This window comes from Fusarium oxysporum, chromosome 2 (assembly GCF_000149955.1).
Source record: "Fusarium oxysporum f. sp. lycopersici 4287 chromosome 2, whole genome shotgun sequence".
In the NCBI taxonomy this organism is placed as follows: Eukaryota; Fungi; Ascomycota; class Sordariomycetes; order Hypocreales; family Nectriaceae; genus Fusarium; species Fusarium oxysporum.
Window position 1 is genome coordinate 2,900,388 of NC_030987.1, and position 15,730 is coordinate 2,916,117.

The 15,730-nt window shown below is 49.2% G+C and overlaps 6 protein-coding genes across 8 annotated transcripts; 3 read left to right on the forward strand and 3 right to left on the reverse strand.

Moving 5' to 3' along the window:
• FOXG_08263 (uncharacterized protein) lies at positions 1-1,757 on the forward strand. The gene has a single exon (XM_018387090.1). The coding sequence runs from the start codon at positions 33-35 to the stop codon at positions 1,410-1,412; it is 1,380 nt and encodes a 459-aa protein (XP_018244896.1). The 5' UTR covers positions 1-32; the 3' UTR covers positions 1,413-1,757.
• Positions 1,758-3,529: 1,772 nt separating this feature from the next.
• FOXG_08264 (uncharacterized protein) lies at positions 3,530-4,930 on the forward strand (the record flags this gene model as incomplete). Its single annotated transcript, XM_018387091.1, has 6 exons — positions 3,530-3,587; positions 3,757-3,789; positions 3,849-4,010; positions 4,069-4,233; positions 4,259-4,371; positions 4,421-4,930. The coding sequence occupies 6 exons, from the start codon at positions 3,530-3,532 to the stop codon at positions 4,928-4,930; spliced, it is 1,041 nt and encodes a 346-aa protein (XP_018244897.1).
• A 386-nt stretch (positions 4,931-5,316) lies between these two features.
• On the reverse strand, positions 5,317-9,194 carry FOXG_08265 (uncharacterized protein). Its single transcript, XM_018387092.1, has 3 exons — positions 9,059-9,194; positions 8,930-9,000; positions 5,317-8,871 (listed from the first exon to the last, which is right to left on the reverse strand). The coding sequence occupies exons 1-3, from the start codon at positions 9,126-9,128 to the stop codon at positions 5,578-5,580; spliced, it is 3,435 nt and encodes a 1,144-aa protein (XP_018244898.1). The 5' UTR covers positions 9,129-9,194; the 3' UTR covers positions 5,317-5,577.
• A 1,020-nt stretch (positions 9,195-10,214) lies between these two features.
• Positions 10,215-11,096, forward strand: FOXG_19782 (uncharacterized protein). 2 transcript variants are annotated; one of them, XM_018400050.1, is made up of 3 exons: positions 10,215-10,472; positions 10,523-10,699; positions 10,752-11,096. In XM_018400050.1, the coding sequence occupies exons 1-3, from the start codon at positions 10,430-10,432 to the stop codon at positions 10,757-10,759; spliced, it is 228 nt and encodes a 75-aa protein (XP_018244900.1). In that variant the 5' UTR covers positions 10,215-10,429; the 3' UTR covers positions 10,760-11,096. The 2 variants fall into 2 exon arrangements, with proteins under 2 accessions (XP_018244900.1, XP_018244899.1); XM_018400049.1 differs by having other exon boundaries at positions 10,523-11,096.
• FOXG_08266 (uncharacterized protein) lies at positions 10,722-12,354 on the reverse strand. 2 transcript variants are annotated; one of them, XM_018387093.1, is made up of 4 exons: positions 12,217-12,354; positions 12,061-12,167; positions 11,084-12,011; positions 10,722-11,029 (listed from the first exon to the last, which is right to left on the reverse strand). In XM_018387093.1, exons 1-4 carry the CDS (start codon positions 12,302-12,304, stop codon positions 10,905-10,907), a joined length of 1,248 nt encoding a protein of 415 aa, XP_018244901.1. In that variant the 5' UTR covers positions 12,305-12,354; the 3' UTR covers positions 10,722-10,904. The 2 variants fall into 2 exon arrangements, with proteins under 2 accessions (XP_018244901.1, XP_018244902.1); XM_018387094.1 differs by lacking the exon at positions 12,217-12,354 and having other exon boundaries at positions 12,061-12,194.
• A 108-nt stretch (positions 12,355-12,462) lies between these two features.
• FOXG_08267 (uncharacterized protein) lies at positions 12,463-15,637 on the reverse strand. Its single transcript, XM_018387095.1, has 2 exons — positions 15,403-15,637; positions 12,463-15,350 (listed from the first exon to the last, which is right to left on the reverse strand). The coding sequence occupies exons 1-2, from the start codon at positions 15,530-15,532 to the stop codon at positions 12,583-12,585; spliced, it is 2,898 nt and encodes a 965-aa protein (XP_018244903.1). The 5' UTR covers positions 15,533-15,637; the 3' UTR covers positions 12,463-12,582.
• Between the last annotated feature and the right edge of the window lie 93 nt (positions 15,638-15,730).

The window sequence follows — 15,730 nt, forward strand, 5'->3', positions numbered from 1 at the left end:
CAGGAAACACTGCACCTGCAAGACCGACGAGTATGCTGCGACGAAGCGCGTCCAAGCAAAGTCTTGCATCAACATTGAACTCAATGGAGGCCAGCTCAGCCAGCGTCACAAGTTCATCATCAACCGACGTAACCTCAATGTCGAGAGATTCTTCCAATACTGAGGATGGCCGGGAATCTACACCAGTCGGCAGTAAGACAATAACAGCCCATAAAAACACAGACGAACGAAACTTGCATAGTCAGATCGAAGACCTCCTGACCGCTCTCAGTGAGCTACAGCGCAACCATGCTTTATTATCGAATCAGCTACAACGGGAACGCGAAGAGCGACAAGAAGACCGTAAGGCCGTCCAGTCACTTTTGAATGGATTGAGACAGAAGGCAGACTCTGCTACGTCAAGACCCAGCAGTCCACAGCCATCGGTCTTATCCGATAAAGAGGACAGCTCAGAGGCGGACAAAGAGGACAAGTCAGAGACAGAAGGTGATGAGTCTAAGACACCGAGTCTTGAGGAAAAGGTCCCAGCGAGCGACGACGAGGCTCAGAAAGGAGTGCCATCCACCACTGAGGACCTGGAAAATTTGCTCAATGTTGTCGAACAGCGGTTCCAAGTGGAGGATGACAAACGACGTTCGTCTATGCTGATATCGAAGGCGCAGCTGCGGGATGAGCTGAACCATGCGAAGGATCAGCTTGCTGCTGCACTGTCGCAATCACAAGAGTACAGTCGCCAGATCTTGGATCTTAACCAGGAGATGGCCAGTGTGAAAGAGCAACTAAGGGAAAGTCATGCACATGTCAGGACGCTACATCAGGATAAGCAAAGACTCGAGAAGCAAATGCATGGGTTAAAATCCCGGGTCTCATCAGCCAGCTCAGCCCATGAGGTGACCAAAGAACACGATGTGGATCGAGGTAGCAAGACTGGAGGTGGCCTTCGAGAGTTTAAGCTCAACCGCAGTAAGACTACACCGCACCCACCGCAACAGCAGCCTCAGGATTACGAGCCTATGGCGGCCACGACGAGCAAGTTCAACAAGCGGATATCATCCCTGCCTCAGAACCACGAAGCCAGCGTACCAATGGTGACCACGACCGGGCCTGCGCCATCTCAGAGTGAGCACGAGGCTTTGCTAGCTGAGCTAGTCCAAGCCAAAACCGCCGAAGCAGTGGCGAAACAAGAGGCTGAAGAGGCTCGGCAAAAGCTGGAGTCTATACGCAAATCTCACGGATTGAGCCGCTCCGTATCAGCGCACGCTCCTTCGGCATCGCAGTCTGGACCTGGTGGAGTGTTCAGCCTTCTTACCGGCCACGGGGCAGCTGCCACAAACGAAGTCGCGATGAAACCGGCATCGACAAATGCTGGATCTCCAGGATCTGGAGGAAGTTTCTGGGGTTGGCGAAGGTAGAGAGTTAAGTTTGTGGCTTCGGTCTCAACGAACGTTGAACCGTGTTCACGGGTCAGTCACGCGACATGTTTGAAGTGAAAATTGTCGATTCTTTGTACATATTTTGGGAAGCATGAGATTCGTGCCGTCGAGCGCATATGTTGGGATGTCAAGGCGAGAAGCTGGGAACTTTGAGTGTTGGGCATGGGCCACATGTGCCCTTTTAACGGTTGTTTTCCTTGTTTTCACATGTGCCACGAAGGCACCATCATTGTCGTCATATCAGGGCGTTTGTCTACTTAGCACGGGAGTTGGAGTCTAAAGATGACTTCTGTCGGGGTTTCTCAGAATGCCGCACGATCGCGGATTGATAGATACTATATAAGTCTATGTAATTGAAAAGACATTTTTATTCATGATATTCTTGTTGCAAAATTGCTCAATGATGCCTACGATATCTACTGGAAGGTAATGGAGAAATCGGAATTAGAGCTGGGTACGTACTAGTAATTATGATGCAAGCCATCGATCGATGGGGATCATTCAGCCTCTGAACTTGGCACTTGAACATGTCATGATCAGTATCTTCTCGTTCAGGACTGAATATTGGCGCTCTTTATAAGGTCTCCATTGGAATGTTCAATACGATTTCATGAAACCATTAATCTCCCCTGGTTCAGGAAGTTTGTGGCATCAACATTCACGGTCGGATAACTCAGCTATTCAATATTTAGTGTGGTGGTGATAAGAAGATGCAGGCTTGTGCCCTTTAAGTTAGAGCTTTTTGAGATAAAGAACCCCCCTTTTTAGTGCGACTTTCACATGCGTTAGAAATGACCAGATCATCACGTCAAAGCATCATACAGGTTTATGCAGCATTGCGGGTGAATTCTGAGGTATCCCGTACTTTGGCTTGAAATGGTAAACTGTCGTCTGTTTACTTCTAGCTCCATATGTCGCAAAGAGAATTGACTTTTGTCAAATTTTTAGAGCTGCATGCTTGGAATGTCGTCGTTCAAGCTCCCTGATGACGGGATCAACCCTTGTTGACGGATCAGCTTGGACATTTGGAGAAGTGGTGACATTGGCGGTACCTGCAGCTGCTGACTGGTGGAGCGCATATTGGATGTACTCCATAGGTCTAGCACTGCGTCATGGGTAACAGAGCTCCACTGGCATCATGGTTTGGTAAAGTATCCAAGCTCCATCGTCCAGCTTTTGGACAAAGAGAGAGATCCAATGCTACGCAACAGGAGCTCTCTCGTTGACACCGGCGTTGTTAAGGGTCGGTCCACTAAAAGGGAGATTTGCAGTGATTCACAGTAGCAATTCAAATCTTGCTGTAATGGACGGATAATGCGTGGGTACCACTACGAGCAGCTGGAGTTGTGTAGGTAGCCAGTCCAGTTTTTCTTTTGGTGGGCTGGTTGGCGACACTGTCGTCACTCGTTCGTTCCCCCGTGCCTTCTTTCCCACCTGAAGCAAGGACGAAACTTGGTCCCCTCCAGCACCTAAAAGAGAAGTGTCCCGTCCTCTACGAACACAAACGTCATTTCTGATTCCTTCTCCTCCATCATACAAACCTGACTTCCTCGCTCTCGACGAGACTCTTTCAACCATCATCACCTCACCTCACCTCACATCACTTCACTCGCACTGAACTTTTAGCACTCTCAAGGTACGTTTCACATGCCTTATCCTGGACCTAGTCTGCTGCCTCTGACGGGGTCGCTCGTTTCGCTTGACTTGCCTGTTCCTCTCACACGACCACTCACCTCGCTCCCCCGACCGGACGCCCCTTAAGTCTGTTTTTAGTCACCTATCGGCTCAGACGAAAAAAAACGTTGCAGCTCTGTTGTAGGTCCAGAGACGGGGAGCGGAGCGAGCTAGAAGTCGCTACGTAGCAGTAGCTTGTCAGCGTCGTCCCCTTGTCCTTTTTTACCCTGCATTAAACAAACAAACCAAGCTGTCCAAAATTTCTCTGGCCACTTTCGCTCACGCCGCTTTTCGCTTTCTAGAGAACATCTTCTTCAGATTCACCTCCTATTCTCGTTCCCATACTTTCACCTACAACTCCACGACGGTTCTTTCAGCGAGCGCACCACTTCTCTACACATTCTTCACACTAAACCGTCGAAATGGCTGATTCCACCTTGGCCGCCAACGGCAACTCTCTTCTTGAGACCACCAAGACCAGTGAGGTATGTTTTCTTGCGCTGAAATGCGCTGATATCGTACGGGGCGCCTCGAACAGACTTGCTAACTTCACTTTACAGTGTTTCCCCGCGATCTTTGCGCGTCAATGGCACTGCCCGCCATGATACAAGGCCTTCCCGCAGACCAACATAACTGACTCGACTTCCAGACGCCGCTGCTGCGTATCAATCCGTCGCCAACGGTATGACGCTTCGCTAAGAACTGTGATTTTGACATGTTGCTAATGCTAAATCTTTCCAGGCCCTGTTGCTCAGAACGTCTACGATCACACTCAGAAGGCCTCCAACGAGCTCTCTAACCTTGCTGCTGCTCGACGCACTCCCGCGAATCCCGCTGCTACCGGCCAGCCGCTAACTCACTACCACTCATTCTTTTCTGAGCTTCTTTCATGGAACAACCCTCGTAAGTTGACTATTGTGTCCTATCTGATCTGCGAGAGCTAACGTTAGTGACACAATAGGCGCATCTGCCATTGCTTATGTGACTATTATCGGTGCTATCTTCACTGCGCGATACCTGGATCTTCTCCGATGGGGACTTAAGGTTTCGTGGATGATTCTTGGTGTAACCATTCTTGCCGAGGTTCTTGGCAAGGTCATTCTCAACAACGGGCCTTGCTACTCAGGTTCGCCCTCGTCGATACTACACAGTACCTCGCGAGACTCTGGATGCCCTTATTGGGGACGTTCACGAGCTCATTAACTTCTTTGTCATCGAGGCCCAGCGAATCATCTTTGCCGAGAACGTTTTTGCTTCCGCCGCCGTAAGTTTGATATTCGACAGATTTAACAGCTGGAACTAACTTTGAATAGGCTTTCGTCGCCGCTTTCATTTCATACTACCTCGTCAAGCTTGTTCCTTACTGGGGACTTGCTCTCATCGGTACCACCGTCGCCTTCGTCGTTCCCCTTATCTATACATCCAACCAGGAGCTAATCGATGAGCAACTCCACCACGCTTCCGAGCTCATCAACTCCCAGACTGCTCAGATCCAGAGCGTCGCTTCGAAGCAGATGGAACAGGTCTCTAACATCAGCAAGCAATATGCTGGCGACTACAGCGGCAAGGTTCAGGACCTTCTCCGTGGCAAGACTCCTTCTCGCCAGAAGATTGACAAGCCTGAGCAGCCCATTTCTGCCAAGCAGCCGGAGTTTCCCTCTCCTCCTACCGAGGACCCCATCAAGTCCACAGAGGTTCCTCAGATCCCTACCCCTGCCGCTCTCAAGGAGGAGCTGAATGCGCCCACCGCTATCGATACCGCAGCCCCTGAGCTCCCTCACGAGGACGTTGTCCCCAGCAAGGAGCCCATGCTTGCTTCTTAAGTGACCAATAGGAGACACCTGCCATGTGTACACGAGCTCAGAAGGCTAAGCTGCCCTGAGCAATGAATATGTTTTACGGCATTCTGGGGCGTATGTCGATCCTTGAATTAGGAGCAAGGGTTGTTCAGATTGGACTCGGGCGTGAAATGGTTTCTTGGAGCATTCTTTAACACGCAATGCGACGACGATTGTTGACGTTGATGAAGGGTGGTTAAAATACGGATTGAGCGGGCAGATGCTGATGTCAGGGAGAGTATTCCTATGGAAACTCTTGATTAATACGTATGGGAGGACATCGCATCTGGCCTGTTGCTTGTTTTTGTACGTTTGTGTCTCGAGGATAGGTGTTTAGGATTGTTACTGTGTAGCTTGCTGAAGCAAATGCTATTCACTCAACTTTTAAACATACTGAAAAATTCTGCCATGTGCACGTTACCTACATTAGGTTCGTCATCAGACCCGGGAGTTGAATGTCCTAGTAATGCTACTGCGCTGTCTTGAAGGAGGTTTTTATACTATGTGAAATGCAAAATGATTGATCTTTTGATTCTCGGAACGCCAACCCAACAAGGTATACAACTGGCACCTTTCTAACCACCACTTCCGTATAGTTCAAGCAACTGTAACAGAAATATTTACTCTCTCCTTTACTTCCTGCGCTTACCGCCACCTCCATCTTCGGCGGCTGCGCGCTTGCGACCATTCTTCCTCCAGAAGTCCTTGGATTCCCGTTTCTCGCGAGCTTCCTTCTTCTCCTCGCTGTCTGCCAACTTCTTCTGGAAAGCAGCGCGGTTCTTCTCCTTTGCAGCACGACGCTTGGCAGCAGCGTCGTTGCGGATTGTGAGTAACTGCTGCATAAGAGCGCGGGCTTTCTTCTCCTCGGAACCAGGAGCCATGACGACAGCACGCTTCTGCATGTATGTCTCTTTCTTTTGCTTCTTGGTTTCAACAATCTGCGACTTGAAGGGAAGGTCGGCAGCAAGGGCGCGGGGAACACGGAGAGGGTTGAAGTGGCGGGTCTCTCGTTCAATAGTGCGGTACTGGCTGTTCTTGGGCTGGGGAGTGGGCACGTTCTGATCACGGCGGACCTCGCCTGTGAGTCGCATGGGCTGCCAGCCGATGAGGTTGGTGACTGGATTGTAGAACCGGTGAGGCTTAATTGGGTACCAAGCACGCAAGAAGACAATGTCACTAAGAAGAATCTTGTCCTCGAAAGTTGCGCGGAATTGGCCCTCGGGCTTGGACAAAGCACGCTTGATCTGACCACGAATGCCAGAAACCGTCTTGATAGAAGCTCCCTCGAACTTCGCGATTTCAAGAGATGAGTTGAACATGTCCTTGATGAAAGCTGTGTTCTTGTAGATCTTTGCAGGTGTACCAGTAAGCTTGAGCTTCTTGACGATCTCTGTGGACTCATCGACGCTGAGGATTGTGCCAGTAGCAGCGATGCGGAAACCGGGTGTCGACGCCGACATTGAGTTGAAGCAAACGAAGCCTGTGTTGGGTGCAATTAAGGGACCATAGATAGTACCGAAGCAATGCATATGCTCAGGTGTATACTTGAGCATACGGTTACGTGTGCGCGAGTCGGTGGTGCTGTAGATGGGCATGGTTTGGAAGCGACGCCATCCCAAAGAGAAGATAAGGGGGTCATTTGTCTTGAGAATGCGCTTGTGCCAGCGGTGACGCTTAATGCGGACTTGAAGATAGCCGAATCGGTCTTCAGTAGCGGAGAGACCACCAACGACGATAGGTCGACGAGCATCAAAGAGCTTGACAAATTCGGCCGGAACACCCTCGAGGACAACCTTGGCATATTTGCCGGCTCGGTAGCCTTCCACAGCAGAGCGTTGACGTTCATCGAGGTTCTCAAATTCCTCCTTGTTGATATCGAGCTGCTTTTGGATCATAGCCTTTTGCGCCTCGTACCACTGATCCTCACCAAACTCTTGCACATCTCCACCTTCTCGTCGAGCATTTGCCTTATCATTGAGGAAACCCTCACGATCTTCCTCTTCGAATCGCATCTTGAGTTCCTCCTTTCGCTTTGCGTTCTTCTCTCGCTCGGCCTCAATATCCTCGACAGTGGGCTGTACTGGCTCTTGTTGACCTTCAGCTTCGAGATCCTCGAAGACACCATCGCCCTCATCATTTGAGTCGCCCAAGCCCTCGAAGTCGCTGCCATTCCCATCCCCATCACCGTCATCATCATCGCCGGCAGCGAGGGCTGTCGAAGTGAACTTCCTCCGTAAAGCTTCGACGTTCTTCTCTGATGCCCATTTGGCCGCTAGATCCTCGTAGTCATATGCGGGTATTGACCTATCCTCTACAGCGTCTTCCTGCTCTTGTTTCGACTTCTTAAAGAAGTCATCTTCATCATCGTCGTCCTCGATATTCTCCTCTTCCGATTCGTCATCCTCGCCCTTCCATCGCTTGAGAGCATCTTCAGGGCTTAGTGAGTTGTCGTACATAAACCTAGCCAGATCACTTGTGTGATATGAGCGTCTCTTGCCATGAAGCTTCATCGCAGTGCCATTCAAGTTGTCCTTCCACCTTAATGCTGCTGCTTCCTCATCCGAATCGTATTCTTCGTCGTCTTCCACCTCTTCCTCATCAGACAATGCTCCAAGGTCTGAGTCACTGTCGGCAAATGCAAGATCATCTTCACCGAGTTCCTTATCGGCATCCTTGCGGAACATCTTGCCTAACTTGCCTTCATTAAATTCAACCTCGGCATCCGAGTCCAAGTTTTCGTCACCACTGACAGAGCCCTCGTCGTCCTCGTTTTGGTCATCATCGCCATCGTCTCTTTGGGCAAATCTAGGTTTGCGATGTGTTTTTCTGCCAGTGTCTTCCTCTTCTGGCACTGCCTCGACCTTATTGCCGCCCTTGAAAAGCTGGACGCCACCCTCCATTTGGCCAAGAAGCTTTCGCTCAGCTTGAAGACCAACAATCATCTCTTCTCCTTCTCCTCGCTCGGCATCATCATCCTCCTCCCGGTCGAAGCTGAAGCCCTTGTCGCTGGTGATCCAGATGGCATCACCGTCGATCTTCAAGCCACTACGATCCGACATGGGAGCATGAAGCTTCTTTTCCTTTTCGTCAAGTCGCCTTCGTCCAGTCTTGCCTGTGATCTTCGCCATTGCCAGTTCCATCGATGGCGTTGGACAAGGGTCTGGCATAACCTCCATATTAGATACTGTAAAATCACCCAAACCAGGGACGTGGACTCGTTGGTTGTGCGATGCAAAATTTGTACCTCGCAGGTAACCGGATAGTACAATCGACCGGTCGCAGTTGGGGTCTTCCTCGATCTTAGTAGGGTGTGTAATATCTCGGAAGCTGTCGATGATAGAGTAAGGGTGAGAATTGCGCCAGACGAGAGGACGTGGGTTCTTCATGACAGAGAGGAAGCGTGACAAGTTATGGATTTCGCGGTCGGGATATCGGCCGTTCATAACACCGGAGAGGTAAAAAAGGTGGGCGCCCTGGTACAGCTCTGTCCAAAGCCTCCTCTTGAGACGCTTCTTGGCATCCTTCAGCGCCTGTGGCTTCCGGAAAAGATCGAGATGTGTCAAGATACCAAAGACGTTTCCTGGCATACCTGTAGCGGCAAGAATGTTGAGAAACTCCATAGTTTCCATCTCAAAGCCGTAATTTCCATCAATCATCAAGAGGACAATATCGGCAACCTTTGCGATGTCGACCATGGCCTCCAGTTCGTTTGGGCACTCGACAAAGGTCAGGCGTTGCTTCTTCGATGTGACGACCGTCACAGGGCCCTGAGGGTCCGATATCGTTTCTTTGGCATATCGTCGAATGAGCGATTTCATCAACGTCGTCTTTCCTACACCGGGAGGGCCAACAATTGTAACGAGTCGAGGAGGGGCCTCATCGGGCAATCGATCCACGAGCGGGACATGGAGACGCTTTTCCTTGATCTATTGATGACTTTTAGCATTGGGGCTTCTTATTCAAGGGAATAGAGAAGAGTCCTACATCTTGCGATCTCGCTGCCTGTCTCTGGAGCTTGCCAGGGTTGGCGAAGGAAAACGCCTTTGGGTTGCGCTCTGACATTCGTTAGTATGCGCCAATCGCTAATTGGAAGTGTGTATAAGAATAACTTACCACCTGTATGCTGCTTCTTGTCCTTCTTGTCCTTGGACTTGCGATGCGGCTTGTGCACTTGATCTTCCATTTTTGCGTGCGACGTCTTCACCTTCCAAAGACCATCAACTAACTGGCACGGTCTTCCACCTTTCACTTTGCTTCCAAATTTTTTTTAGACGCTAATAGAATTGTTATCGATAAGAATCGCGTTTCGCCAAGAACGTTGCGGGGACCAGGCACTGCCACTGCTCTCAGCATAGCCACATGTGGCTTATACTATCTGGACCCTATCCACTCTAAAATTTAACGTTATTTTGTGAGCTGCCCGTTTAAGCATAGATTCACTGGCCTTGTCAACGTGCAGAACCAACGCGTGTCTATTGTCCGGTGACGCATGCTTTGATACTACCGCTGTCGTGGGACTCATTTTGAACAAATTCTACGATTTCTAAGTGGTGAGTCCCTAAGCTGATAGGTGAACAGAGTAAGACGCGGCTGAATTACGACCCATCAAGTGTAATTTCTATCCAAAAGGGACCAACCTATGCAGGTGACATTCATGTTGTACTAAACAGTCGTCAGATGGTGGGTAACAAATAAATACCATGGAATCCAACAGTGTTATTGAAAGAAATCGTCTTGAGATGTAACCCACTTGAGGCATGGAGAGTGTCATTCTCACCGTTTTGTCTGATCCAAGACACTATGTTTTTAGGTAGATAGATCCTCGCGGGATTCCGTATTAGCCAATTCGAGGTCTCTAGCTCATCTTCGAATTTGGCTGAAGGGCTAGTGGAAACGCCAAGTCGTCGAGTGAGTAATCCCCGGCACTGGCGTAATGGAAGCTGGTCCTCTGTATGACCATCAGTCCAAAGTGACCAATACCAGCTGCATGTTGCTCCTCTTTATTCCTAAAGCCGCATCCATCACTCACATATCTCACACATATCTCACACATATCAGGGAATAAGATGGTGTTCTGCGTATGCGCTTACACAGTACGTACGTATTCCCGGATTCTTCGTCAGCCTTGTACGCACCCATGGTATACGTAGACTTTTCTACTGGCGTGCATGCAGTCCTTCGTCAGCCCTAACGCCTGGTCGATGGCTTCCGTCATGACTCACGCGCGTCGTAGACTACGCAAGAATCCTAGTGGTTTTCCTTCGTTCCTAGTCATCGTAACAAGAGTGTCTTGCAAGTTACATTGGCAGGATTGAGTATATAACAATCAAGATGCGACGCCTTATGGACTTCATTCTCAGGCAGAAGCAATCGACAGTTCCATACTAAGAACAAGAATACAAACTATTAAGCTTAATACTTTAATCCAAACCTTGTCTATATCCACTCACCCAATCGCTTCAAACCTCCTTCACATCCTTCAATATGTCCAACAACTCAGGCAACAATGTTCCCACAACCTCAGACTGTGAGCATCATGTTTGCAGCAAGCTGAACTTAACTAACAAGTAAATGTAGCCCAGGTAGATTCTACCAAGTATAACAGTTCCAAGGTCGCCGATCCCGAAACTGCCTCTATTGCTACCTTTTCCTCGTCAGCGCCCCTTTTCAAAAAGGACCAAAAGGAAAAGAATGGAACGGAAATCGATGCCAAGAAGCTCCAGGAACAGGCCCTCAGGTCACAGATTCGATTCAGTATGTAGTCGACGGATTCTCGAGGTCTGGGACATGGTGCTGATTTAGAAAGCGGACTGAAAATATGGAGAAGGGCACGGGCACATAAATGTAAAGGGGCGAAGGGTATCTTTTGTTTAAATGCAGGACTAGTTTTTATACTCGATGAGTCTTTAGAATCGAGTAATAAACGACTGTTTATTCTTTTGATTTGAGAGTTGTGGATTTAGAAACTATCGTTCAAAATATCTTCGTTCATCTTCACCATAGAGGGGCTGTATTCGGACGAATTCGGATCGGCCCCAGCATCCAGTAGAATGTCACCAACAATTCTTTGGCTGGCTTCACGTGCTGTCAGACAGCGTTAGTATATAGCAGTACATATGAGAGCGGTATAGAACTTACCAGGTGTTTGCAAGAGCTTCGAAGGAGGCAGCGCGAACTGTATCGTCTTGGGCGGGCTCATGCCTGCATATAAATCGATATCCTCATCTCCTTCATCACTATCCCAGTCGATCTCATACTTCTCCTTTCCAGTGGCTGTGACAGTGTCATCAGCGAAGACGTCCCGCGTCTTTCGTGCTGTCGCTGGCGTCTGAACACTAACACCAGGTGTTCGAGGACCCTGCGTTGCCGCCGCAAGACGTTGTCGAGCGTTACTTTTGTAGGGCGACATAAAAACTTCGCTGCGTAGAGTCGGCACTGCCATCTCGGGCGAGGATCCTGGTGAGTCGTTCCATGCGGGGGCATCCATCTTGCGTTGTGCGCTCTTAGGTTGGGCGCTCTTGAGTGGAGAGATGCGAAGGGCAGGCTTGTGTGGAGTTGCCTGAATGCGATAGTTCTTGTCGAGTACACGGTGAAGCAAAGGATCCTTATGAGGCTGAACAGACTGCTCGCCGGTCATTGTGTGGTCGCGCTGGGCCTGCGGAGTCATTGACATATCGGGGAGTCTAGCGGTGTGTTGGGCGAACAAGACAGTCGAGTCCTCGTTATCGTCTAGGACTGTGGTGTTGTTTTCTTCTCCTTCCATCTCGCGTTTCATGGCTTCGTAGGGAGATTCCATATCAGAAAATCGTGTCTTCGTCTTTCCAGGCCGGGGCGTGCTTCCCGTGAGCTCAGCATCATCAAGGAGGGAGTCATCGGCTTGGAAGGTAGATTGCTCGATGCCAGTTGTGGCAGTGACATCTTCGTGATGCTGAGATGTGTATTCTTCTGTTATATCTTCCCTCATAGCGGTGCTTTCTTCCACGTTTTCGCTTTCGTCGTCGTTGGCGAGCTCTTCATAACCGGAGAGAGATACGTTGGCCGATGCCTCGAAAAATTGCTTCCAGAACTACATGTCGTGAGCATCACTTCCTTCCAATCCCAGTGACTTCATGTACCTTTGAAGCTTCCCAAACAGCGCGAGAGTGTTCTCCATACTGTTCTACTAGTGGTAGAATGCTTGTTGTTACTATGCGATGCGACTTGCTAAAGTTGTGATCGATTTCTAGCCACCGGTCAGCTCTGCGTCGCGAGAATTCAAGATTCATGTATACCTTGAAGAGTCAGAGTGATCGATTGCTCTAGTCTTTCAAGCTCTTCAGTTAGAGACAGGTTGCGCGCTGCTACGCTTTGTCGCGACATTTTCGTAATGGGTAGGTTGCTATGGTCCAGTGTTGGAGGTTCAATATAAACAAACAGCCCAGTAATTAATGTTAGGAACTAACGCGTGGGGTCATTTGGAGGGGCATCTACCACTAAAGATGGCCCGCCGCAGCAAGGGTGCAACCGACGTCGATGGCGGGGTATCGGATTATCAATAGAATGAATAGGCAGACACAGATATTACTTCCAGGCTTGGCAGAATTTCATTTATGCCTTCATATCCTTCATGGTTAATACTTAATATTATATATGGTGTCCTAGTGTTTCGTGTAGTAGTGTCCCATATCGAGCTTTAACAGTAGTTGAGCGACCATATGGTCCTCACCAATACCCTCCTGTTTCAAACCCAAATCGTCAGAGACCTTATTACTTGTTGATCGACTCTTTTCGGTCAAGGCTCGACAGACAGTCATGAAGATTTGCACTTTCTTCTTGAAGTTGCTATACAAACGCTGTAATTCTTCCAATTCTCTTGGGTCAGTAGTCTGGTTCTTTCCAAGAGCCTTGATTCGTGAAAACTTGGCATATTCCAGAACTGCACCAAAGATTTCTTCGAGCAAATTCAGCACTGGCTGCTGTCGTTTCCGGAGAAAAAGAGAAAGCATGACTCGATCAAGCACTCGGGAGTGAAACTCTCGTAGTCTATCAGGACTCTCAACCTTATCTGCTGTACTCTTGGCTGTTGAGGGGTTCTTCAAGTCGGCTTCGATTTTGTCTAGTTTAGCCTCAAATGCTTCCCAAGGAATGGCGACCCCAGCATCCATGAAGAACGAGGTGATGCCGGAGACGAAATGGTGGGCCTCTCGAGTGAATCGGTAGGAAATGTCCTCGGGGTCGTTCCAGCGACTGGTTCTAGCATTAACATCTAGGAACAATTGGTTGACGACATAAACCATCCTCATGATTCTTAGCAACAGCTTAAAGACTCGATCGTACTGCGTCAAAATCACAGGGGTGATGATGCTGGATAATGCCGCAGGGGGCTTGTAGGACAATCGTAAAAAGTCAAGAGCTTCCAAGGAGTCTGGGTTCATGCACTTGTCAATCTCTTCCTGCGACAAATCTCGAACAGCAAAACTCATGTCTCCTGGGAGCTCAGATGCATCCCTCGATATACTGGCCAGCTTTTCCTTAGCGAACTCGTTGTCTGAATCGAAGCTCTCGGCTAGAACGCCCATAAGAGCTAGACGTAATTCCGAGCTCGCTGGTGGCCAAGTATCTCGACCTCCGAGACGAAGACCCATGACACCTCCTTGTCGTGCAACTCCAGCCTGTCTTTCGGCTGTTTCTAGATCTGGGTCGAATAGGGCATGGGACAAGCGGCTTACGAACATGCCGCTACCAAAGAGGTGGAAATCACGGTGCATCTTCAGGTGACCACGTAAATCATGGTTATTAAACAGCAGCCTCAGACTTTCCTGATTAACAACCTCAGATTGCGCGGAAGCAATACTCCCAAACGAAAGCACGGGAAGAAGTGATGGATGAGGCGTGAAGTCGAAGCCATTGGTAGGAGATTGAGACTTGCGGGTAGCAGACTGTGTAAGACGTTCACGCAAGATTTGGCTCAATGTATCCTCTTTGCTCGCATCATCAGGCAAGGGCTCATCCATACGCGCCGTAAGAGTATTCAAGAGCCCTGTTTCTGACGTGGGGTCTTCACGAAAGAACGGGTTTGCGATCTCAGAACCAATCGCGAGTTCATTGCTTTCCGAGTTGACTCTGTCTTGGAATGAACAGTCGCGGATTGCCCCTAAGAGATCTTCGTGATACTTGGCTACACGTTTCTCAAGGTTCTCGATGGCGTTCCAGTCGTAAAGCCAGCTAACCTTTGGGGGATCAGTCGCACTGACGATACCTGATGAAGCCAAGGGGTGCTCGGGATGGCATTCCCTAATGAACCGCAGATTCTTGCCTGTCTCAAAAATAGACTTGGCAATATCGTAGGGCATGAAATGGGGCATTTTGGTCTCGTCCAAGAGAAAGTCAATGTCCTCAACTTCCTGCCCGAAATCATCCGTATATTTCTCTGTGTCGACTTTGACGAAGCCTTTGCTCGCTCCAACATTGGCTTTGGTCAAGGGAATCCCTTTCTCTTGCCTGGTACCGATCCATTCTTCCAAGAACTCGATCCAAGGCGAAGAGACTCTCTGTAAAACTTCACGCATGATGCCTCGAAGCTGTTCTTCGCCGTAGTCGACTGAGTATGCTTCATGGAATACCTGGGAGAGAACATGTTGGTCTTCGTAACCTTTGCGGAATTTGGAAGCAAGTCTTTGAAATGGTATCAGAATCGCAAGCATTCCTTTGACTGTTGATTGGAGCTCCAAAAGCGATCGTGGCGTCTGCCTATGGAGCGCGACATGTCGCTGAACGTCCTTAAGGATTTGATCAAGCACACCAGCCAAAGCAACGCCGCATTTGGACGTGCGCTTTGCATAAGTAGAATTGACAAAGGACCGCAATTCGAACAACATTGATCCGCAGCGGTGACATTGTTTTTCTAGACCCTGGAGTACATCTTTGGAATACCCTGTGACCCGCATGCTGGGAATCGCTGGTGCAAAAGTGCGACCTTTCTCCTGCTTGGAGTAGAAGATCGATTCTTGACCAAGAGCCAGAGCAAGCAATGAAGAAAAGTAGGCTTTGATATCGACAACAGGGACCTCGGAACTTTTCAGTTCAAGAGGGTCGACGGACCAACCTAGTAAGGCATCGTAGACGGTGGCTCCAGCTTCCGTCACCAAAGGCTGTTGTTGGCCAGCCGGCGTACCTGAGATGAAGCTGTCCCAAGTCCTATGTTCTGGTGTCTTCTCTTCTGGCTCATCGGTGTGCGCCCAGATGTCATCATCAATTTCCGGATCAGCTAGACTTTCCGTGGAGGCTTGGATGTTGTTGGTAGACGCAGTTACTCCTGGTTCTGGCTCTGGCTTGCCTTGAAGCTCAAGCTGGGACGGTAACTTGAAGAAGCCACTTTGCTCTACTGACACTTGGCCAAGCTGGACAAGCTCCGATTTTATATCTTCTAAGAACACAAGTTAGTAGAGGTACGGTTCAATTTCAAGGTCCAAAGTTACCTCTAAGCCCAGGAGAAAAGAAGGGATTCTGAGCTTGTGGGTCACCATCTAATTGATGCAGGAATTCCGACGGTTCCCAAAAGTCAGGTATAGTGAATACAGCCCCCAGGTCTTCCTTGGATTCAGCCATGGTCCTTTCTCATAAAATTCATGCGATTCAATAACATAGTGCTCAGCGGCGCGTTGTGGGTTGCAATGCCGAGCCTGAACTTGAGCTTGTTATTCAAGGTACGTCTGAAGGGCAATTAACGCGATGTCAATATCACTACCCCTCCGTAGACGCGCTTCAGCGGATGTTAGGCGCGTTTCAGGGCCCTGTGCACTAAAA